General features: G+C 58.2%; 9 protein-coding genes across 9 annotated transcripts; 6 read left to right on the top strand and 3 right to left on the bottom strand.

The window, feature by feature from the left end:
* Positions 1-872: 872 nt before the first annotated feature.
* On the bottom strand, positions 873-2,110 carry WHR41_06649 (uncharacterized protein; the record flags this gene model as incomplete). The annotated part of the gene is made up of 3 exons (XM_069375254.1): positions 2,025-2,110; positions 1,839-1,969; positions 873-1,764 (listed from the first exon to the last, which is right to left on the bottom strand). The coding sequence occupies exons 1-3, from the start codon at positions 2,046-2,048 to the stop codon at positions 873-875; spliced, it is 1,047 nt and encodes a 348-aa protein (XP_069227975.1). The 5' UTR covers positions 2,049-2,110.
* A 667-nt stretch (positions 2,111-2,777) lies between these two features.
* Positions 2,778-4,679, bottom strand: WHR41_06648 (uncharacterized protein; the record flags this gene model as incomplete). Its single annotated transcript, XM_069375253.1, has 1 exon — positions 2,778-4,679. One exon carries the CDS (start codon positions 4,677-4,679, stop codon positions 2,778-2,780), a length of 1,902 nt encoding a protein of 633 aa, XP_069227974.1.
* A 1,304-nt stretch (positions 4,680-5,983) lies between these two features.
* Positions 5,984-7,183, top strand: WHR41_06647 (uncharacterized protein; the record flags this gene model as incomplete). Its single annotated transcript, XM_069375252.1, has 3 exons — positions 5,984-6,590; positions 6,644-6,882; positions 7,023-7,183. The coding sequence occupies exons 1-3, from the start codon at positions 6,103-6,105 to the stop codon at positions 7,181-7,183; spliced, it is 888 nt and encodes a 295-aa protein (XP_069227900.1). The 5' UTR covers positions 5,984-6,102.
* A 1,583-nt stretch (positions 7,184-8,766) lies between these two features.
* Positions 8,767-11,666, top strand: WHR41_06646 (uncharacterized protein; the record flags this gene model as incomplete). The annotated part of the gene is made up of 2 exons (XM_069375251.1): positions 8,767-10,073; positions 10,136-11,666. 2 exons carry the CDS (start codon positions 8,767-8,769, stop codon positions 11,664-11,666), a joined length of 2,838 nt encoding a protein of 945 aa, XP_069227899.1.
* A 541-nt stretch (positions 11,667-12,207) lies between these two features.
* WHR41_06645 (uncharacterized protein) lies at positions 12,208-15,528 on the top strand (the record flags this gene model as incomplete). Its single annotated transcript, XM_069375250.1, has 1 exon — positions 12,208-15,528. The coding sequence occupies one exon, from the start codon at positions 12,208-12,210 to the stop codon at positions 15,526-15,528; it is 3,321 nt and encodes a 1,106-aa protein (XP_069227938.1).
* Positions 15,529-16,086: 558 nt separating this feature from the next.
* Positions 16,087-17,864, top strand: WHR41_06644 (uncharacterized protein; the record flags this gene model as incomplete). Its single annotated transcript, XM_069375249.1, has 2 exons — positions 16,087-17,564; positions 17,624-17,864. The coding sequence occupies 2 exons, from the start codon at positions 16,087-16,089 to the stop codon at positions 17,673-17,675; spliced, it is 1,530 nt and encodes a 509-aa protein (XP_069227937.1). The 3' UTR covers positions 17,676-17,864.
* A 331-nt stretch (positions 17,865-18,195) lies between these two features.
* Positions 18,196-19,590, top strand: WHR41_06643 (uncharacterized protein; the record flags this gene model as incomplete). The annotated part of the gene is made up of 1 exon (XM_069375248.1): positions 18,196-19,590. The coding sequence occupies one exon, from the start codon at positions 18,196-18,198 to the stop codon at positions 19,588-19,590; it is 1,395 nt and encodes a 464-aa protein (XP_069227934.1).
* A 99-nt stretch (positions 19,591-19,689) lies between these two features.
* WHR41_06642 (uncharacterized protein) lies at positions 19,690-21,183 on the bottom strand (the record flags this gene model as incomplete). Its single annotated transcript, XM_069375247.1, has 1 exon — positions 19,690-21,183. One exon carries the CDS (start codon positions 21,181-21,183, stop codon positions 19,690-19,692), a length of 1,494 nt encoding a protein of 497 aa, XP_069227933.1.
* A 403-nt stretch (positions 21,184-21,586) lies between these two features.
* On the top strand, positions 21,587-23,139 carry WHR41_06641 (uncharacterized protein). Its single transcript, XM_069375246.1, has 2 exons — positions 21,587-22,434; positions 22,494-23,139. The coding sequence occupies exons 1-2, from the start codon at positions 21,742-21,744 to the stop codon at positions 22,509-22,511; spliced, it is 711 nt and encodes a 236-aa protein (XP_069227936.1). The 5' UTR covers positions 21,587-21,741; the 3' UTR covers positions 22,512-23,139.
* The last annotated feature ends 55 nt before the right edge of the window (positions 23,140-23,194 follow it).

The raw sequence follows: 23,194 nt of genomic DNA, 5'->3' as shown, positions 1-23,194 counted from the left end.
ATGCAGCCCTCATATCCACGTCCAATCTATCCAACGCACGCGCCTTTTGCGCGAACCCCACTGCCCCCAACATTGCCTGTGTCGGCACCCACGTGTCTGGCGTCAAGGGCTCGCTGAGCCGAGCCACCGTTCCCACGGCCAATAATCGCACTTTAACTCACGTGGAATTGCTACTGCCCGGATTCTGCGTGGCGTAGGTATGCGGATACCGTACTTATCTGACGCAATTCGCCGCAGTGTCGTGCGGCGTCCGCGTAGGAGGCTGCTCCACCACCTCGTCCCGCAAGCCAGGTGATGCTTGACCCTGAAGTTCTGCTGTGAAATGATCGGTTCGCGGCTAACAAATCTGCGTTCCTGCGAGATGGCAAGCTTGTCGCTCTGGTGAGATGATCGATCGATCTTGTCTGCACTCACGGCGCCGGGTGGCAGATGTTGACGGCAGCTCATTATTATTATTTCTGTGACTGTTTGTGGCCTGGCTGCCTGCCGTGACGACTCTGTATAGTTTCCGAAATGCTCAAGAGGCACTCGTCTTGGTATGCGAGCAGTTGCCCTGGATGCGTCCCTGTTGATTCTCAATTCTCTCTTTGTGGTAATTGGGTTGCATCCATCGAATTGGTATCTCGTCTCACTCAACGCCACGATCCTATCATGTCCACCTTGTCGAGCAGTCACCAGACATTTCCCCGCCGATGGTCTGAAATTTTGATGTCCGCGAGATGAGTGATGTATCTGCCTCTTCGCCTCGTCGGAAGACGGCACGCATCCGATCCAAATCGATAGTGATCTGAAACCATCCAGCCTGTAAATTTCCACAGGCATGCAAAGTACACACGGCGGTTTCAGCGCCCTTCACCTATCACTTTCCCCTCTCACACCGCAGACCTCGCCTCCACCACCGAGCGAAGGCCCGCCAACCCAACCCAGACAGCCTCCTCCGTCCGGATCGTCCGACTGCCTTGCCCGGGCACCAGATTGACCCACCTGTCGAACAGGTCCTTCACCTCAGTAACGCCAGCATTCAGCAGCTCCCGGTCCGCCGACAGCGCCGCCTCAAGGCCCGCCACGCCACCGAACACCACAACGAGATGCTTCCAGCTCGGCTCCACATACGACGGATCCGACCTGTCCAGCAGCGTCGCCAGCGTCGTCCCGCGCTCGCTCGTCCCAACACTCACATCGTACCCGCCGTCAAACGGGCACTCCGTGAACACCGCCCCCAGCGACCCCGCCTGCCGCACGCTGTAGCCCCAGTAGTACCCGGCCTCCTCGCGCGGCGCCTCAGGCGCCACCGCCTCGCCCTCGCCGCCCTCCCGCTCCGGCACCCGCACCGTCAGCCGCGTCCGCGGCTCCAGCTCCACCCGCACGCTCACCCTCTCCGCCAACCCGCAGTCCAGCTCCGTCGCCGCCTCGCCACCACCACCACCCACCCGCGAAGCGCCCACGCTCACCCCCTCGCGGAACGGACACCACTCGTTGCTGCGCAGGTGGTGCGGCATGTCGAGGCTCGGCAGCGCGCCCGCGGTGCGCAGGTCCGGGTGCATGGGGAAGAGCGCTTTGCGCAGGTGCGGCGGCGTCTCGAGGTAGCTGAGCACGTGGTACAGGAAGAAGTTGGGGTCCGCGTACGCGGTGTAGCCGTCTTTCTCGGGCGGGCGAGTGGCCGCTTGTCCGTCGTCGAAGACGACAATCTCGTCGACGCAGAAGACGGCGCTGGCGCGTGCGATTTGGCCCGCGAGCGCGTTTTTCATCTCGTGCGTGGAGCAGCTGGGGGGCCTGTTAGTATTTGCTTTCCGTCTTGGGAAGAGGGAATTTCCACGCTGGGAGTTTATGCTACCCACTTTGCAATGATACTGCCGGGAAGGGCCAGACTCAGTGTGTGCTTCCTGCCCTTCGTCGGCTTGAAGACCGCGGTGGGCTTCGACGTATCGACGGCCGAAGTCGACGGCTCATCGTTGTTGAGCTTGCGCTTCTATTTTGTGGTCAGCGAGAGACAGTCCATTCCATTTAACAACAGGTCAACCAACCTTCGACTTCGACTGCGGAGCCATTGTATATGTTCTATTGACGAGTGCTGCAGAAACAGTGTCTGCAGCTGCGTTTCTCACGGCGGCGAAGAGATCGAATTGGAAGTTCGGAAGTTTGCGAGGTGACGTTCCGGGCCGCGCTTTGATGAAAGAGCGCCAGGGTTAGGGTTGGGGTTGCGGCTTGGGATGGGAGGGACGGCTGTCTGAGGTCAGGTAATCGCCCGACCATCGAGTTGTGTATCGTAGCTCACACGTAATGAAATTATTGCTAATCTGAGGAAATTGCGATCACGCTTTAATGCTGATTTGACGGTTTTGGGGGTTCATGGCACTGTTTTTGTCGAATACAGCTCTTCATTTGGACGCTGGCCTGATGTTGGACCAACGACAGTTCATTTCACACATTGACGGCACCAAATCGCAACACGTGCGACAATCACTTGAAGCAAGGACAGAGTCTCATGACTACGCAACGAAATCCAAGTTTTACTACTGCCTTCCCCAGAAAGTGGCAAGCAAGCCATCCGATCATTGCTTCATGCGAAGTGAAGCTGATGAGAATGGTAAGGTACTTACGTGTCAAGCACCGCCATGCACCCGCGCATGCAACGAGGCCACGGCCACGCTGGCGACCGTGCCAAATCACTTCACAGAAGTAGCAGTAGGATGGCTTGAAATTACAGTTCAAATTTACTATATATATATCAATGTGGTCATATCTCATGCAACCCCCGCTAATCATACAGAACAAAATCACGCCGGCACCTTGCCGTCCGCATACTTGACCGTGCCCATCGGCCTCGAGCGAGCAGACGGCTTCCTGGCCGCGGACTTCCCTGCTTTCACCGAAGCGGGCCTCGAAGGCGCCGGCTGCCTCACGGTCGGTGCCCTCGGGGCCCCGTTCGCTTTCGCTGCGCCCTTGGCTTGCGCGGCGGCCGCGCCTTGGCCTGGCAGAGCCGCGCCCTTCTGCTGCGCCCGCTTTGCCGCTGCGTTGCGCAGGCTCGACCCGGCCGTTTGCACGGCCATGGTGCTGATGGGCCGCGTGACCATGGACTCTACCTTGGCCATCGGCATGGCTTTCTGCACGTCCTGGGGCTTGCGCGGCAGCTGGGCGGTGGGTGCCTTCGGCGTCGCTGCCTGAGCCTGCCGCGAGACGTTGGCGATGTTCTTGGCGGTGTCTGCGGAGAGAGGGGCGTTTTTGGCGGGCGCTTTCGCGGCCTTCTTCGCCATCGGAGGGGGCGCGGACGTCTCGAGGAGCTTCTTCATCTCGGCTTGCGTCGTGGGCGTTTCTTGCATGAGCTTGTTGTAGAGGGGTTTCGGCAGCGGCTTGTGCCTGTTTGCGGCGAAGATGGCTTTCCGGATGGCCTCCTGGCTCGTCGCGGGCATCGTACCTGCTCGCGCGAGGTCTGCCAAGTTCATGTTCTGGGCCATCGCGACTTTGCCCAGCAATGCTTCGAAGTTCATGGGCTCTGTCAAGTCCACCGAGGATAGAGCGCCGGCTGCTGATGTGATGGGCCCGAAGATGCTCAAGAATTCATCCCAGCCTCCACCTCTGACCTCCGTTGAAATCATTTTGGCGTGCTTCGGCTCCTTCTTTCCCTCCACCGCTTGCAGAGCAACAGTGGGATCCTCGCTCGGGAAAGAACCGAACTTGTAGAAATACTCGAGAAGATAGTCCTTCTCTCGCCACCTGTTGGTCAGCCACCTTCCGAACGCCTCGTCGTTGTCTGTTGGGATATCCTGAATGCGGTAGCGTCTCCAGTACATGTTGACAGATTTGGGCGGTCTGCCTTCGAAGAGCGACGACCTGAGCGTGAAGATGTCTTGACCGTACATACCGCTCGGAATCCCTTCGTAAGCGATTGTGCAGTCGTAGAGCCAGTTGGTGGTCTGGCGGAGCTCGTTCAGGCAGAATTGAAGACCCGTCGTCCGAGGAAGCAGCTGATGCTTCATGTCTTTGATACCGCTCTTCTCCGCCCACGCCGCAGATTTCTGTCTCGTCACGCCGGACAAGTTGGTGCCTTCGGGGAAGATCAACAACCACATGGGGTTGCTGGGACTCTTCAAGTGGTTCAAGGCGCGCTTGAATCGGAATCGATCGGTCTCCCATTTCCGGCTCAGGAAAATGAAGTTGTAGAATTGCGCGCCCCAGCCAAAGATGGGAAGGTTCTTGAGGGATTCCTTCAGAATGATGTAGATGCGGCCGTGCATCTTGTTGGTGTACGCGACCCACCACAGATACAGCCAGTCCGTGTACAGCTGATGGTTAGCCATCAAGACCAGACGGTGGGGGAAGTTGCACTTGAGAGTGCCGTCGTCCATCTGGTAGAGCTGCCCTTTCATGCTGTCGTCGCCGCTCACTCGTACGACAGTCGGAGCCCACCATTGGGTGATGGTCGTCACGAGAACAGCGAACGACTCCTTGGTCCAGGCCATGTAGCCATCGTAGAACTTGGGGTCGACCAGCTTCAGCGGTGCACCGATGAACTGAGAGGCCGAGATGGCCATGATGCCGGACACGAAGGTCGACACGGCGGAGAAGGCACGCTCTGCCTGACCCAGGCCGCCATGCTGGGCGGGTATGGGATTGTCGACGCCAGACTTGGTCAAGCTGAGGCCCGCCCTGCCCGCATCGGACTTTGTGGAGGAGGGCATGGTGTGAGAGTTGACGCGTGAAGCCGGAGCCCGGCCCTCAAGTCGACTCCCGGGGCTGTGTTGTGCTCCAGCAGTGTGCCGCCCTGTAAGGCGTAGTCGCCTGGCAGTCCCAGATCGATCGTTATACCGTGAGCCTGTTGCTCCTTCGGTGCTTAGCCCAGTGGTATGTGGCTCGTGCGCGTTTCGATAGTATTTCGCCAGGCCGAGTACGCGTTGCGTTTGTCCGGTGCCTAGCAGCGGTGGTGTGTCGCTCAACGATTGTGGTGCCTAGCGGTGTGAGACTCGCTCCTAAGGCCCACTCAGGCATAGCAGAGAGAGGGCGGGTGGAGCGGTGGACGCAAGCGCAACGACACAGGCGTGGCAGGCAGCGTTGGTGGCGATGACGTCTCCGCGCGACCTCGCCCTGCCTTGCTGCGCTGCGCTGCCCTGCTCAGCGTGGAGTCGGCTTGGAACAACAGGAATAGCAGCCCCCAGCGGCAGACGGCATCAGACGGCAGACGCGGCGCACGCACGCGTCATCGCGGCGTTGGACGACACGAACTCCACCGGAGAGTGCATGTACTGACGGTACCTACTGTACCAGACGGGTCCTACGAGATAATGTGACGATGAAACGCCGTAGCTGCCTCAGTCCGCGCGAGGCACGAGTCGCACGTCCGGCAGGGCAGGCGGTCGGCGAGTGCCTCAGGTAGGAAGGTGTCTCAGGCGGCCACTGCGGCGCAGGCAGACGGCGGGGCAGGCACGGCAGGCAGATGTGAAACGCGCTGAGCCAGCCGAGCAACGCTGAGATGCGCCGTTGTCTCTCCAGAGCCTGGAACCTTCCATCGCCGGCACGTGATCCGGGCCTGGCAATGCGACAGGCTGCCGGCAGCAGTACAGGCTGAAGTGGTACTTGTCTACCTCGCTCTGGGCACCTTGAAGGCACACATCACCGCCGCAGGGAATTCGTCCAACATACCTTTCCCGCCTCAGGCTTGGCCCGCGGTACCGTACCCAGCGTGCCTTGCCTCCTCGGCCGCCCTCACCGTGCCGGGTCCGGCTCACTCGCTGCGTCCGCCCTCCGCGTCGCATACGGCATACGGCAGCACTCTCGACTCCCCCCCGTACGCACCTCACCGCGGCCGGGCGTGCAGAGCGCGTCTACCTTATTATTAGTCTGCACTATAACATCCACCCTTATCCTCCGCCGACTCGCGCGTCTTACCTCATCCGGCGCCTGCCCTCCTCGTCGCGCCCCTCCGCGCGCGCACGGCCCCCCTGCGGCCCCTGCCGGCTGCGGCTGAGCCCCCCCGCGGGCCCCCTTGAAAGAACAGCTGGCTCCTACAAAGAGTCGCTGCCTGCCCGCCGTTCCACGCTACCTGTCCTCATCACCCCCGCGAGCCTCCATCCATTTACAGAGGGTCCTGCCTGTAGACAATCCGCCATGGAGACCGCCACCCAACCCCACCACTTCTCTTCCCCCGCCGCCCTTCTCGATCAACACATGGATTCAAACACATCCCCACCACAGTACCTGAAGATGGAGGACCTCCAGAGCGGCTCGTCGCCCTCGCCCGCCTCCTTCGACAACGCCGGCGCCGCGTCCACACAAGCATCACCGCCCCCCGTCATCATTCAGAGCAAGCCTGCGAAGAAGAGGAAGTCGTGGGGCCAGGAGCTCCCCGAGCCCAAGACCACCCTCCCTCCTCGAAAACGCGCCAAGACCGACGACGAGAAGGAGCAGCGCCGCATCGAGCGCATCAAGCGCAACAGGGCCGCTGCGCACAACTCGAGGGAACGCAAGCGGCAAGAGGCCGAGACGCTGGCCGTCTTGCTCGCCCGCGCCAACGCAGAACTCGAGGCCTACCGCAGACTGCACGGGCCTCTGCCCTCCGACGTCGTCCTCCCGGAAGTGCAGCTCTGCACCGAGGGGTATGTTCACCAGTTCCACACGCCATCAGTACACCGCTGACATATTCCAACAGTAGCGAATCGACACCAGCACCCTCTCTCGTGGCATCTCGCGGCTCCATCGACGCCGCCGCGAGCCCCGCATCACCCGCCGACACCGTCACAAGCACATATCCCACCATCAAGCAAGAACCCACAGACCTCCCCACCACCATCGCACCGCCGGCATTCGAAGCTCTGGACCCCAAGTCCGCCTCGCTCCCGCACCTCGACGAGACACAACATTCTGCAGAAATGTTGTGTGACCTGCAGTGTCCGTCGAGCCTGCGCAGGAGCCGGACGTCAAATCACACGCCCACCTCCAGCAGCCCTTCTTCGACATGTCAAGCCAGTTCATGGTGGACAAGCATCTTCACGACCCTTCTAGCGTTTCAGCTACGGACCTGCTACCAGCAGATCCTGCTAGCAATCTGGACTCTTTCTCCTTCGAGAATGGAGCGTATGATTCGGGCTTCGACGACTCGCTTGGCAGCAGCAACCCGTTCTCGTTCGACGACTTCGTCCACGAGGATGCCGTCTCTTTCGCGGTCGACCACGCCGCTGGCGCAGCTTAAAGCAGCGACGGGCGTGGCAACGCGTGAGGGCGCTCAAACAGCGCTCGACCGGCATCCTCAGGCGGCGGGGTCGCGGACGCCCGCGGGCGACGCCACCGGAGCGAATCCCAGCAGCTCGGTCTATACGGCGTCACGGGACGATAGTGAGAGCGGCCGGCATCCGGGAGCCACTGACGATGGCGTTGGTAGGCGTTGATCAACAACGGGAAACCTGTACCATTAGCATCTAAAAGCATGAGCTAAATGACCTTGAATGAACACCATCCGTAAACAATCTTGAATTTTCACTTCCGTTTCTTTTTTTCATGTGATGAATGATTGTGAGGTCTCTACTTGAAAAAGCGGTCTGTAACGTCTGTCCAGGCGAGAAGGAACATTCGGTAACGTGATGGAACAACGTGTGTTGCATCGATCGTCTCATCCCAATCCGCAAAGGAAATTCACACAAACCTCGATGTCTACTAATAGTCTCAAGGTGTTTCGCCACCAGACAATGAATTCACAACGATTACATCGATGATGCGCGTGGCGCCACTCTCGTGTCCTTCCAACTGTCCATTACCACTTCATCACTCTGTACATAGGTACTAGAGGAGGACATATTTAAGTAGACAGATAAGGTCGAAAGCAGGCTCTTTACATCCGCCGAACTGCGAGACACAGGATGCGTATATTATTCTCGGACTGCCGATCACCGTCGCTGAACGCGGGTGCAGCCAAGGTATGTAAGCGCCGAACATGGTTTTGCAGGTGAGCACGCTGACGACCCGACCGGTTAATAATAAGGCTGTTGAGACGCGGGCTGATGTCGCGGCTGGAAGTCGAGTCTGATTGATTGCCTTAAATTGTGCGGAGCGGCGAGACGGAGCGAAGGCGAACCTGTAGAGGTGCATAGCTGGGTAATCCACAGTGTTTGTGGATTGTGACCACCGTGATCACGATGATAATAACAGCCTTAGCATCAAAACACGTGACTCTCACGTGACTTGAGAGGCCGGATTGAGCCCTAGCGCCAGCTGAGAGATGCTATCTGATGCCTCTAACTGTTTTGGCAATAGACCCATCCACAAGATCACAGAGCTCTACCTGTGATCACCGTGTTCACGGGTGATCACCAAGCTGTGATTTTGTGGACGTGCATCTCCATTTACAGTACAGCATCCGACCGTGACTGATATCATGGGCTGGGGCTGCCGCTTGATGATTGCGGGATTCTGTCACGGGGTCAAAACTATTGAAGGTGGGCGCATTATGCAGCCAAGACATGCACGGCATCACCAATAAACCGATTTCATTTCGCGATACGACTTCGTACATGCTACTCTGTTGAACGACCAGAGTATGAGGCCTGTCACGGTCTCAAGGCCTGCAATGTAGCGCGTCATGTATCGCGCTGCCTTGTGGCGGAGCTGTCACACCACAGCAGCCACATTGCACCTCTGCACCTAAGCTGCAGAGGACTCCGCCCAGCCATGGCTGTCAAGGGCGGCAGTCGCTGTGCGCCTTGTACAGCCTTGCGAACATATCTCAAATATGACTGACCGTCTGACTACCGTTCTCGCACTCATCACTATACTCAGACCATGGACCCAGGGACCGCAGTCGGTATCGCATCTTTTGGCATTCAGATATGCCAAGGCCTCCTCAAGTACTACGACGCCTGGAAGGGTTACGACTCTGACATGAGCAGCACGTACAACGCAATCGCGGATCTGAGCAAGACACTTGCCTTGCTTAAAGGCACGCTCCAACAAGGAGTGGATAATGAAAGAACTGAGCGAATGGTAACGTGTGTGAAGAGTTGCGAGAATGCCCTCTGGGAACTGGAGGACAAGCGGCGTAGCCTCCAGAGATATGGCCAGCCTGAAGGGCTTCGTCAAAAGATGTTGTCGGAACTACAAAGGTCGTGGTACCCTTTCAAGAAAGGAACTCTTGAAGCACTAAAGTCCAGAGTTTGGGGCGTTCAAGACCGGCTCAGGTTTGCCCTCCAGGCGCTCCAGCTCGATGTGGACACTGAATCACAGAAACTGGTGCTCAGGGTATTGAGCCAGATCTCCACCCAAGGTGATTCACTAGCGGGGCTAGCGGCGCAAAACCAGCGTATTCTGGACATGCAACAGTCTGATGAGTTCCGGAAGATTGTCGCCTGGATTGCACCGCCTGATCCTGGGACGAACCACGCCACCGCCCGTCAGCGTCACGAAGGCAAAACGGGTGGCTGGTTGCTGACCTCGACTCAGTACCAAAGTTGGAAGGCAGGTGCCGTCAGCCATCTGTGGATGTACGGCAAAGCGGGCTGCGGCAAGACCATCCTCTTCTCTACTGCCGTCGAGGATATTCGGAATGATTTCGAACAGGATCCAGACGTCTCCCACGCGTTCTTCTATTTCTCCTTCTCGGACGAGCGTAAACAATCCGATGGGGATCTACTTCGCTCGCTCGTTGCTCAACTCGGGTGGAGAGATCCAGGTCTTTCCATGCTTCGCCAGGCATACGAGAATTCCAGGCAGAGCGTCCCAGGGCCAGACGAACTGCAGAAGATCCTGCTGGCGTCTATCAGATCTTGCAGCAGAGTCTATCTCCTCTTGGACGCACTCGATGAGTGCCCTGAGGACGATGGGACTCGTCAGAACGTTCTGGAACGCATCGAGAGACTCACACAACAAACTCCGAATCTCAGCGTGTTCGCAACCAGTCGAGAGCTTGACAAGATACGCAAGGCAATGGAGGGACTAGGCCCTGAACCATTGCGCGTGATCGCGCCGGTTGTCGATGCCGACATCCGCGTCTGGATGTCGACACAGATGACACGCGATCCGAGTTTTCGTGAACTGAGTCCAGAATTGCAGACGTTGATCGAAGTCACGATCTCGTCGCGAGCGGATGGCATGTAAGCGAGCTCCCACGTCACTACCAAGAATGAACACTTGCTGACCCTTGATCTCTGCATAGGTTCCGATGGGCGTATTGTCAGCTGCAGGAGCTGAAGAGTCTTGACTCCTTCAAGCCCAAATTCGTCAAGGAAGTCCTTAGGACTCTTCCCGCCGACCTCGACACCACGTACGCGCAGATGCTTACCAGGATCAAGAAATTATATCATCAAGAGGCGCATACTCTCCTCTCCTGGCTGGCTTACGCAAGATCACCTCCTACACTTGCACAATTAGTAGAGGCTGCGATCACGGATCCGGGTCAGGAGAGTTGCATAGACACAGACGAGCGCGGCGGCTTGCGCGACACGCTGAGAATACTCTCTGGACTAGTCACGATTGAGGAAGACCAAGATGCCGACGCAGAAAGTCAGTGGAAGACTGGACAATCCACCTATGATGCCTCGACTGCAGGTAATCGTCAAGGCGATGCGCTCACCCGTGATCTCAGCCTGACCCCTCAAACGAGAGTGAGACTTGCCCATTTCTCAGTCAAGGAGTATCTGGAGTCCAGGCGTATACTCACGAGTGAGGCGTGTCGATTCCATCTGGAAAGCGTGACGGGACACAGATTTCTTGCTCAGAGCTGCCTGACGTATCTGCGACACTACAGTGTGAGCAGCGAGAAGGCGTCGAACGAATCGGACTTGGAGACCTTCCCTCTGTTGCAGTATGCTGCTGAATCGTGGTTTCACCACTGCGCTTTGCAACAAGGTAGTGGCGAAGCCAGTCGGGAACTGACCTTTCTCCAGCAAGACCATGCAAGGCACCACTGGCGTATGGTTCACGACCCAGATGAAGATTGGAATGTGCCTTTTGGAGATCGGAGTGAGCCCCTGCCTTCGGCCATCTATTATGCGAGTCTACTCGGGCTTGGGCCTGTAGTCAGTAGCCTTTTGAGTAGCAGAGCGGATGTCAACGCCCAGGGTGGACGCTATGGCAATGCCCTGCAGGCTGCCTTAGCGAGAGGCCACAAGGGGGTGGTGCAGCTGCTGCTCGACGACCGCGCCAATGTCAACGCCCAGGGTGGGTTCTATGGCAATGCCCTGCAGGCTGCCTCATTGGGAGGCGACAAGGAGGTGGTGCAGCTGCTGCTCGACAACCGCGCCAATGTCAACGCCCGGGGTGGAGATTATGACAATGCCCTCTACGCTGCCTCGGCGAGAGGCCACAAGGAGGTGGTGCAGCTGCTGCTCGACAACGGCGCCCATGTCAACGCCCAGGGTGGACTCTATGGCAATGCCCTGCAGGCTGCCTCAGCGAGAGGCCACGAGGGGTTGGTGCATCTGCTACTCGACAACGGCGCCCAGATCAACGCACCGGGTGGAGTCTACGGCAGTGCCCTCCAGGCTGCCTCGGTGAGAGGCAACAAGGAGATGGTGCAGCTGCTGCTCGACAAGGGCGCCCATGTCAACGCCCAGGGTGGGTACTTTGACAATGCCCTCCAGGCTGCCTCATTGGGAGGCCACAAGGAGGTGGTGCAGCTGCTCCAGGCATCCGGTGCTCTGTATTCGTCACCTGATGCTGACCGTTTCGCTGAACCGAACAATTGATGCAGCCTTGTCTATGGCAAAGCCGTTCGAAAGATGGTCGCACGCCAGATGGCGATATCGGATAGTGTGGCACCTGTGACTTCGTATACATGGAAAGGACCGCTAGCATTATATTGTACTGTATCCTTTCAATGATTCTCCGCCTGAAGCACTGATCTCAGTCTCGCTGCTACTCTCCCATAAGCTCTCATTAGTCGCCCGAGAGCCCGATCGACAAACGGGACTCGGAGAACGCATAGTGCAACCCAGGCGTGGGAAAAGTCGTCCAGTTGCTTCTGTGCGTCGTTCACCGTCAGCACTGATGCACTCGATGGCGGTCACCACTGTTTGCTTGACCCGCGCACCTCGATAGTTATGATACATTCTACCCTGATGACGAATACCCAAATCACATCACGTGTACGGCGTTAAGCCGGCGTTTGCCAGCGGCTCCCTTCGCGCAACTTCGACTTTCGTGCTGCGGACTTCGAGCTTTCGGCGCCCGCGCTGGCTTCAATCCCACTCTACAATTAAAACACCTCCCACATTCATTTTCTTTCCCATGCGCCCCATAGCACGCCAAAGCGCGCGCTTGGCCAACTGTCAGCGCCTGCGAGCCCCCTCGCGCCCGCGCAGCCCGGCCGCCGCCGTCCAGCAGCGCCGCACATTCCAGGTCAGCGCCTCGCAGCTCGCGGCGGACTCGCGGCCGCCGCCGCCCGGCACGCCGGACCGCGCGAGGGCGCTCGAGGAACAGCTCGAGAGGCAGCGCGTCGCGGGCGAGGAGGACGTTCGCCAGGAGCAGAGTGGCGCTGAGGGCGCTGGCGCGGATGGCCGCCGGCCGGGGCTGAGGAGGACGTACAGGCAGCGGAGGGTCGCGGAGGTGCCGAGGCCGCCGCCGCTGCCGGAGTGGTTTCTGAGGCGGAATGTTTTGCTGGTGCCGGAGGAAGAAGGGGTTGGGGGTAGGCTGGAGGGGACGAGGCGGTTGAGGTGTGTGGATGCGCAGAGTGGACACACGCTGTTCCACGTGCCATATTGTCCTGGGGAAGAGCAGGAGGAGAGGGCGATGGGGCAGGCGGAGGAGGTGGCGAAGAAAGAGCAGGACGAGCAGGCGAAGAAGGCGAGCATACCAGGCATCAGCATGCTGGGGGATAACTTCTTCCAGCAGAAGTTCGATGGCGAGATACCCGTTGTTCTTGGGTCGGAGAACGATCTACCTCTTGGGTTCAAATTCAGCAAGGATGGGGTGTCCTCGAAGTACGATCCTCTGTCTTGGACGATGCTGGAGACGGAAGCTTCTGTTCTGGCTGCGATGGGGGCGTCTGCGCAGTCAGGGCCGTCGTCCTCACATGCTGCGTCGAGGTCGGATATTCACCTGCATTGCCCGGATTCGAACGCTCACGAGCAGATGGACCAATACGTGCGGGACATGGCCCGCGTCTTACGTGCGGACCTCATTCGACTAGACGCAAACGACATCGCGGACCTTACGAGCGACTACGTCGGTGGCAGCAGTGATTTACCTGGCTCATTTTCGACCCTGGGATATGACGTTTATGATGGTGCCGTTGCAAACGGACTCGGCCTTAGGGGGGTACGCCCGGAGGAACATGCCGATCCTGAGGAGTTTGACGAGGATGAGGAGGACGCACAAGACAGTATGACTCCGAGCATGAACCTGGGGCACTTTGGTTCTTTTGACGATCTTACCAAGGCTCTCGGCGACAAGCGTCATGGCATCAACAAGATGCTGGGGAACTTCGGCATTGCAGGTGTCAGCGTCGCGATGCCCCCTGGTAGCAACTCGCTCGCACCGCAAAACCCGGCCCCGTCTCAAAATAAGCGAAACGATCCCGCAGATTATATCTCCTGGGACGATGCTCGGCTTGCCGCTCTACTGGAAGGTCTACTAGACGCCCCCAGCGTGGCGAGGGGCAAGGCTTCAGAGAAGGCACTGACAGGAGATGGCGAGTCTGCCGCGTCGAGCGGCCATGACGAATCTAAAACCGTTGCTTCGTGGCCCAGTCGGGCGGGTGGCATGGTTGCAGATGTCGCTAAATTAATAAAGGGCCGCGAGGGTGTGACCTCGAGCACTGACCCCGCTGATTCGATCAGACTGGAGGCCGCCGACGGTGTGGCCGAAGGCGAGCAAAGAATTCAGAACACCAAGAGAACCATATTGCAAGTCCGGGACTTGAAGCCAATCATGTCCAACCGCCTAGGCGAGTCGATCATCAAGCGTCTTGTACGCGTGGTCCAGAAGCGTAGGCGAGCAGGGGAGGAGATTGTGGTGATTGGCACCACTGCTGCCGACGTGTTTGGCCCTCTCGACAGCCTCATGGACACTCACGAGGACTCCCCGTTCCGATTGATCGTCTTGCCGCCGCTGTTCGACATGAGCCCCATAGAGCTATCGTCTTTCCATAGCAGCGCGCTTGCGCCACCAAGTCGATCGATCTACCAGCCGCCTTCTTACGACAGGATCGCAAACGTCAACATGCGACACATCAGTAGCATGCTGAGCCGCCTTGGCCACGATTTGCAGTCCACTGCGATTGCCGAGTCCTTTCAGAAGCTCCATATGCCGGGCACTCACATCCTCAGCGAGAAGGTCCTGCCCCAGGACCAAATTCAGAGACTTGTGTTGACCGCCGTTGGCCTTTCTCAATCGCACGCCAGAGCGCAGCAAATTGCGCCGATCCATATTGCGCTCGCGACTGCAGTCCTTGCGAGGGCTGATCATGCCGTTCACTCATGGACCTCATTCAACGAACGCCAGCGGATGGGTAGGGCAACCACGAAGGGAGGCCAGGCTGGCAAGAACACGCACGGGTCGGGTGCAGCCCAGCCCAGCAAGGGTCAGGCTCGGATTGATGCCATCAAAAAGGACTGCAACCAGCACGAGACGCGCTTGCTGGCGGGTGTCGTGGATCCTCAGAACATCAAGACTGGATTCAGCGACGTGCACGCCTCGCCGGATTCGATCGAGGCTCTCAAGTCGATGACAACACTCTCGCTTCTCCGCCCGGATGCCTTCCAGTATGGTGTTCTGGCCAACGACCGCCTGACTGGGCTGTTGCTCTACGGACCTCCCGGAACAGGCAAGACTTTACTTGCCAAAGCGGTGGCCAAAGAATCTGGCGCCACTGTGCTGGAAGTCAGCGGTGCTCAGATTTACGAGAAATATGTGGGTGAGGGCGAGAAGATGGTCCGCGCCGTGTTCAGCCTTGCGAAGAAACTCTCCCCGTGCGTCGTCTTCATCGACGAGGCAGACGCAATCTTCGGCTCCCGTGGCGGTTCCGGCAACCGAAACACCCACCGAGAGATCATTAATCAGTTCCTGCGCGAATGGGACGGCATGGACGACAACAGCATTTTCATGATGGTGGCCAGCAACAGACCGTTCGACCTCGATGACGCCGTCTTGCGCCGGTTGCCGCGCCGCTTGCTCGTAGACCTCCCTGTGGCCAAAGACAGGGAGTCCATCCTCGGCATCCACCTGCGCCACGAAGCGCTGGACAGCTCCGTCGACCTCGCCGCGCTCTCCGAGCAGACGCCACTGTACTCGGGCTCAGACCTCAAGAACCTGTGCGTCTCGGCAGCGCTGGCGGCCGTGCGCGAGGAGAACGAGCTGGTGGAGCAGAACAAGGGTGACAAAGAGTTCAAGCTGCCGGAGAAGCGCACGCTCACGGCCAAGCACTTCGACAAGGCGGTCGCGGAGATCTCGGCAAGCATCAACGAGGACATGTCGAGTCTGACGGCGATCCGCAAGTTCGACGAGCAGTTTGGCGATCGCAGGGGCAGGAAGAAGAAGAGCGGGTATGGCTTTGGCACGGGCGATGACTCTGTGGACGAGAGCTCGGCGAGAGTGAGGCCTGGGACATGAGCATAGATTCGTTTGGGGATGATAGACTCGCGAGCGGCTGGCTCGCTCTCTTGTACGTATACAGTGTATCAGTATTCACGATAGTATGACAGAGTCGTGTATGTGGAATCCAGGCGGCGCCCTCCGCAGGCTTGCCAATGTCGATGTACACCTGACGTGCAGTACATATATTTTCCCCTCAAGAGAGGCGCGGCGGGCCAGGCCAGCGCCGATCCGGCCGCAGCTGCCAGCCCCGCAAAGTAGCCGGCTCGCGTGGTGATCTCCACCGCGCGCTCTCGCGCCTCCACACTTCCACCTCCACGCCGCCAGCTGCCAAACGCTGCTCCCCGGCCATTCTCGTGCCCTGCTGAACCTGTCCGTCGCCGACCTGCGACTCCGCCCCGCCGCCGCCGCCGACCGAACCGCCGCCTTCTCGTCCTCGTCCTCGTCCTTACCCTCACCTGCTCGCCGCCGCCGCCCCGCCTGCGCGCACCCCTGCGCCGCCCACGCCGTCGGTATCGACGCAGCGCAGCCCTGCCGCAGGTCGAGCCGGGCGGACCCGATGGGCACGCCGTGACCATGGCCTCGCCCTCCCACGACCACCGACGCGCCCTCGACGAGCCCGCGCACCCCTCGCACACCAGCCAGTCGCCGCAGAGCTCCCACCGCTCGCCCAAGCGCAAGGAGTCCGAGGCCGCCGACGCGACCGACAATGGCAAGAAGAAGCGCCGCAAGGTCAACCACGCCTGCGTCTACTGCCGCCGCTCGCACATGACATGCGACCTCCAGCGGCCCTGCGCGCGCTGTGTCAAGCGTGACATCGGACACCTCTGCCACGACGAGCCGCGCGACCCGCCCAAGAGGAACAAGAGCGAGGCCGGCGTGGCAGAGATCGCTCCCGCGCCAGATCCCTCCGAAGCCTCCAACGACGGCCAAGCTGCCAACGGCAACGCTGCCTACCGCCAGCAGAGCAATGGCGACTTGCACTTCGACGCTGCTGGGAACGGGGCGCCGCAGATTGCCCAGCCAAGACCGCGGGCGCCGAGCATGAACGCGGGCGGGAACAACCCATTGAACTTTGATTGGAATAATACAAACGTCCAGAATCAGTTCCAGGACATGCACCACCTGCACCCGAACTACATGTTCAACACGTCGGAAGTGACCAATGAGTACAATCTGCTCAACGACTTCCTCTCTAATTCTCTGCTAGACGAGGGCGCTGTCTACTCGGGCGAAGACGCGGCCACATTGCTCGACGACCCGCTACTCGCGACCAGTAGCGTCAGCGCCCTGACAAATAGCCTGCAGCAGAACAATGGCAACAACAACGCTCAGAATCAGGGCCAGCAGCAAGCTTCCATGGGACCACCTGCTCAGTCAGCAGCGGGCAATGAGATTCCACGACCGTCCTCCGCCTTTCCAATAGACAGCCGGGCACGCGACAAGTTCTACATGACTGCTGCCGATCCAGCAGGTCTCAGCTCAGCAGAAGATCGTCTGCACAAGCTGCTCAAGGCCAAGTACGACGCAGGAATGCTAAAGCCATTCAACTACGTCAAAGGCTATGCCAGATTGAACACTTACATGGAGAAGAACATCTCGCGAGAAAGCCGTGTGCGTATCCTACGCCAGCTCGAGAAGTTCCGGCCCAAGTTCCGAGAGGCCATGCACAGTCTCACGGACATGCAGCTTGTCTTGGTCGAGATGTGGTTCGAGCGGTCCCTCATGGAGTACGACCGCGTCTTCGCTTCCATGGCCATACCGGCGTGCTGTTGGCGCCGCACCGGCGAGATCTTCCGTGGCAACCGTGAGATGGCCGAGCTCATCAACGTGCCCACGGAAAAGCTGCGAGACGGCAAGCTGGCTATCCACGAGATCATCGCGGAGGACAGCCTCGTCAGTTACTGGGAGAAATTCGGCGCCATCGCTTTCGACCAGAGCCAGAAGGCGATCCTGACGAGCTGTTCCCTCAAAAGCCCGGACGCCGACGGCCAAGAGGGCAAGGGCGTGAGGTGCTGTTTTTCTTTTACCATTCGGAGAGATACCCATAACATGTAAGTTCACGATTGCTGACGACTGGAGATTTGGTCGACGTGCTGACGTTTGCAAATAGCCCATCATTGATCGTTGGCAACTTCTTGCCCATCAAGCCCCGGGGACAATGAGCCCTGGGCTTCTTATGAACATGTTTTGTACATATTGTAAATTTGCTGTATGACAGATGTGAATATTTGAATTGGACGTTTGCTAGTATTGAGCATATGGCAACCTTCCGTGCTGATTTGACGTCGGGACCGTGCCGAGCACGTTCGCTATACAACTCTTAAGAGGTGCATGTAAAAGACTGTTTGGCTGGCTTGTTCGCGATGTGACCGCTCAGAACAGCACAGACGTGAACGATTCATATATTGCTGCATGTTGCTATTGATGAACCTCCGAGATGCAGTGAAAGATCGTGTCGCCAAGCGAAAGGGCAGTTGGGGAACAGACTTGGAGAGAACCTCTGCAAGCACAAGTGGACCTCCCGCACCGTGTTGTAGACTCTATAATTCATAGATACAGCTATACAAATAAAGCAAGACCGTCATCGCTAGCTTACTCGACAAACCCAACCTCAAGCGTCCCTGTCCTGCGAGCGAGTGGCGAGCGCTCACCACCCATCAACGCGCTTGCACGCGTCGCGCCATGGACCATGAGCAGCACCCGCTCATGACTTCGTTCCTCTCACAATCCTCGGACGAGAAATCAACTAGCGAACAGAATATCGACTCTCCGAACTACTGGGCCGCAAGCCCATCCACTCTGGTGACAACCTCGAACCTGCATTCTCTTCGTCTCGGTACAGGCAACCGCATCATCGAATCTTTTCTTTCTTCCATCGAGTCTGCAGAACACGAAGTCGTCTTCGTCACTTGCTACTGGGCATCGTCGATATCACTCAGTCGCATTTGCGACAGCCTGCGCAAACTCTCCGCCAAAGCTCTAGCATCGAATCGCAAGATCCGCGTCCGGATCTGCTTCTCCTCTTCGGGCGTATGGCAGAAGTTGTTCCATACGCAATCACCGCAGGGCAAGGTGTATGACCCCTCAAGCTGGACCAAGGACTTAGGACTACCGGCGCCTGACGAGCTGCAAGGGCTGGATCTCGAAGTCAAGAGTATCTTTCTGCTGCCCATCAGCATCATACACCCGAAGTTCGTCGTCGTTGACCGAAAGATCGCTTTCCTACCTAGCTGCAACGTAAGCTGGGAGAACTGGTTCGAGGGGTGTCTCGAGCTCAGTGGGCCAGTCGTGGGCCAGTTTCTACGATTCTGGCAAGCCTTCTGGACCAACGAAAATACTGCTGTTTCCGATGTCTCGAGCAGCCCCACCGAAGCTTTAAAGCATAAATCTACGGCCTCAAACGAGTTGCTGAGTAGACGGGATTTCGACTCCATTCCGCTACAGACCCTCTTCCTCCCATCTCCACACCACCGCAACCCCCGATTCCGACTCCCATGGCAAGCACCACCACCCGCACCTCTCACGCCCCTCAACATCTTCCTCCTGCAGGCGTTGCAGGGGGCCACCAAATACATTTACCTCCAAACGCCCAACCTCACTTCCCAGCCTGTCATCTCCGCCTTGTTGAGCGCGCTCGACCGCGGCGTCAACGTCAGCATACTCACCAGCGAACGCCTCCAACTGCTCGAGCAAATCATCACCGCCGGAACCACGTCGCCGCGCTGCGTGGCGAAGCTGATCGCACAGCATCGGGCCATGGTCGAGGCCCAGAATTCTGCGGCCAACCGTGATGTCGAGGCTATGGCTGCTGCCAAGCTGGGGACTTTGAAAGTCTCGTACTACCAGCCTCAAGCTGGGAGGGAGGCGTCGGACGACGAGCCGGTGCAGTCGCATTTCAAGCTCACGATTGTCGACGGAGAGGTGGCGGTCTTCGGCAGTGGGAACATGGATCGGCCTAGCTGGTATACCAGCCAGGAGCTCGGCGTTGCGTTCTTTTCTAGGGATTTTGTGGCGGAGGTTGAGCGGTCGTTGGCGGAGGCGTTGCCGGGCAGGTGTAAATTGACTTACGAGGGGTAGGGAAAGGTGGTAGAGCATGGTGTTAACGGATACCTTGCTGTGCTATACTACATCAAACGACACGCCTAAATCCTAGATACTACCATATTCAATCGTAATCTAATCTTCAATGTCGCTCTCATCCTCAGGCTCGCTTTCGCCACCTCCGACGCCGTGCACCATGCCGCTCAGAGGATCAGTCTCGCCTGCCAGGGAGGCTGAGCGATGGCTCTTCGGGCGCGAGTAGTGCGAAATGATGCTGAGCACTAGCACGCTCATACCGTGGACGATAGTCGAGCCGAAGACGATGAAGCAGACAAGTGGCCAGATGATCTGGATCGCCTTCTCCTTGTCGCTGTACGGCCTGCCATAAGGTGGTGGATGAGGCAGCGGAGCGGACGATCCCGTTTCCAGGACTGCACGCGCCTCGATGGCGAGGAACAACCCGCCCAGACCCATCGGGCCAAAGTGGCCGCAGAAGAAGGCCTCAGTCCAGGTGTGGATGTCGGGGATCCAACGCCAGGTTGCGAGGACGATGGGAATGCGGCGGAAGAGGAGCACCAGAACGAGGAACGCAATCAGGCGTCCGGGTGTCACAGAGGGTGTGATAGATGCAGGGGAGAAGGTGTGCCAAGGAATGATGGTGCCCAGGTAGACAAACATGGCGCTGTTGAGGAGCAGGTCGATGATGCTGGGCAGTTGCGTCTTCTCCGTGCGCTTGCTGAACCAGCCATCCCGTGCGAAACCGTAGCCACACCCAAAGGCGACGAGGAAATCGTCCGTGTTCAGGATGCTCGCGATTCCGACGCTCAGAACTGCAAGCAGCAGGTAGAAGACGGTGAAGCCTGGCTCGTCAATGTATTTGCGGCCGGCGCTGAAACGCAAGACTCGATTCGAGGCCATGCCAATTACAAGGCCGATGAAGATGCCAAAAGCGCATTGCCACAACAAAGTCATCAAAAACCAATTCTTGGCCACGCTCGCGGCGTTGCTTTCCGTGAGTGTGTAGAGACCGATGAACAAGAAAGGAAAACTGATACCGTCATTGCAACCAGACTCGGCGGCCAGCATGTGCTTTATCCGCTTAGGCACACGGCTGCTGAACTGACTGTTGCTGATAATGGAGGCGGCGAGGACCGGGTCTGTTGGGGTCAAGCACGCTGCGACAACGAGCGCGGCACGGAAGTCCGTGTTGAACAGCCAGTACACGAACAAGGAGCAGATCAACCAGCCAAAGGTCATGACGGGTCCGAGTAGCATGGCGACGGAACGGCCGTGGCGGGACATGTAGAACTTGGGCAGCTCGACACCGACAGCAAAGACCTGAATGCCGACGATGACGCGGGTGGTCTCTTGAAGGACCTGGTCGCCCCATCCCCACCCGCCTACGGCAGACTTGTCGGCACACCCGTTCACATCGCAGACGATGGGTGTCAGCCAGCCGAGCACGCGTGGCCCCACGAGTATACCGAAGAGGAGGGCGATGGGTGGCTCGCTCAGATGGAGGCGGTTGCGGATGAAGGTGGCGAAGAGGGTGTAGGAGACGAGGAAGGTCGGAATCAGGATATAGGTGACGTGAGGCGGCGTCGCCTCGATCACCTCCCAGACCGCCATACCGCGCACTTTTCGAGAGGCAGCGGGTTGGTGCCTTGGCTCGCGGCAGGAGAATTGATGCGCAGCGTCGATGGCTGCCCGTGAAAGAGTGCGATAGCGGACAGGGCTGGCGGGGGCAGAGATGGGAAGTGAGAGGTGAGGTCGAGGCAGGCCAGTTTCCTCTTGACCTCGCCGCGGAGGAGACCTTGGAGCTCCCCTCTCCCTTGCCGTCCGCCCGTCTCGCCTAGCAGCTCGTCAATCTTCAACGGCTGAGCGGCGTTCGTTCGATTTTGAGCCAACACGCACTGCGTCATCGCGCCGACGGCTCGCAGCCGACCCGGCCCCGGAAAGCTTGTCTCGCCTGGGGTCCCTAGCGCTGAACCATCGCAATACCGGCCTGCAGCACCGCCACGACTGTTATAGCTCTGTCCATGCGCCCTGCAGCCGCCCTACTTGGGCGTAATTCATACTTGTTGTGTCGCGTCGTCTCTTCAGAATTTCACCTCCCACTTTGCCTATGCAACACCTTCCGCGTGCGATTGCAACCTCTTACTACCGCCGTCACCCGTCAAGCTCTCTATGTCCAAGCGATCTTTATTCACCAGCATCACGCCCTTACCCGCTGGCGTGACCCGTGGGGCCGCCGTGAGCTGGTTACATGACCATGTGCAAATGATCAAGCTGAACCCGCTCGTACTCCGCCTTCACGAGACGACGCCTCCCCCGAACGCGGCCGCGGATGAATTCGAGTGCGCATGGTACGAGATTACCGACGAGATCAGCTATCTGCCAGGCGGACTATACAAGGGTGAGGTCACGTACAAGGCCTGCTTCAACGACCTCCCCAATGGCATTCAGACACATACCTTCGCCCCCGCCGGTCTGGATCTTCGTGGGAAATGGACCGTTTGTGGGAATGAGCCTGGAGAGCCGAGGGAGACTTTGGAGTTGGGCAGCGATGCTCCAAGAGAAGGATTGTACATTCGCGAAGACGTGGACATGAGATGCAACTTCCTCTTGACCGGTTTTGTGAAGAAGAATTTGACCAAGTCCCACAAGAGCGTGGTGGACAGGATATCGGAGCTGGGTCGCTCTGAGACGCAGAAGCCCGCAGGGGATGCAGTCACACCGCTTCATGGAGATCTTCCACCTCAAGAGCTCGACGCTACAGGCCCAGGGTCTCACCAAGGTGCAAATCCGTCAAAGCAGCACAATGATACAAATGCTCTATCAAGCGGATGGCTCGGGCCTGATAATCCCCCGGAATTCTACGTAGGGCGGCACCATTAAAAGAAGAGCTTGCAAGAGAACTCGCGCTAACAGTTGCACAGTCAAACCCAAGAAATTGACGCATATGATACGCATGCCACTCGATCTCGCAACGACCCTGAACCTCCCTACAAAATGGGGATCAATGAAACATGGATCCATGATCATGCATCAGACTATTTGCTATGAACCGTCTGCTCGTGCTGCCCGGACCAGCATGAGTTTTCTGGAGCCGATACGCAAGCAGGGCTGCATAGCTTCTATTTGATGAATCACGACGTTATACGAAGACTTCACGACGCGAAAAGCAGTTCTTGCATGGTCATAATACCACGAGATCCCCAGCCGAGTTTCATGACGACTGGCACTTTCGCATTGCTTTGCAGATGAACCCCCTGTTCGAAGCCTAGGGCACAAGAGGTGGCCGTGGTTCAGTCGCCAAGTTGCCGCTGTGATTTGTGCTTCTCGGTGCTGCGCAACTGAATCGCATAAATTACTTCCTATTGAGGCACTTGTAGACCTCAATTGATTGTTCTCAAGCTAGAGCAAAACTCGAGCTGATATCGCTGATCATAGCGACTATCATAGTGTGAGGGAAATGGCTTCCTCTATTTGATCTACCAAGTAGATGTGAATCAAGGCCAATGCCATTCTGGGCCTACATTCCGAACTTCAAGTATGACAAGCCCATTTCTCATTCTCAAAAAAGCTACAAGGACTGCGTGGCACGATTTCGAACCATCCAATAGCCCAGCCCTGATAG

This window comes from Cladosporium halotolerans (assembly GCF_011745625.1).
Source record: "Cladosporium halotolerans strain TM138-S3 chromosome Unknown Sca23, whole genome shotgun sequence".
NCBI lineage: Eukaryota > Fungi > Ascomycota > Dothideomycetes > Cladosporiales > Cladosporiaceae > Cladosporium > Cladosporium halotolerans.
Note: the sequence above shows the minus strand (reverse complement) of the source record. Positions and strands in the feature narration are given on the sequence as shown.

Coding starts and splice junctions, on each gene's coding strand:
- WHR41_06641 (XM_069375246.1), top strand. CDS start 21,742: ATGTCCAAGCGATCTTTATTCACCAGCATCACGCCCTTACCCGCTGGC.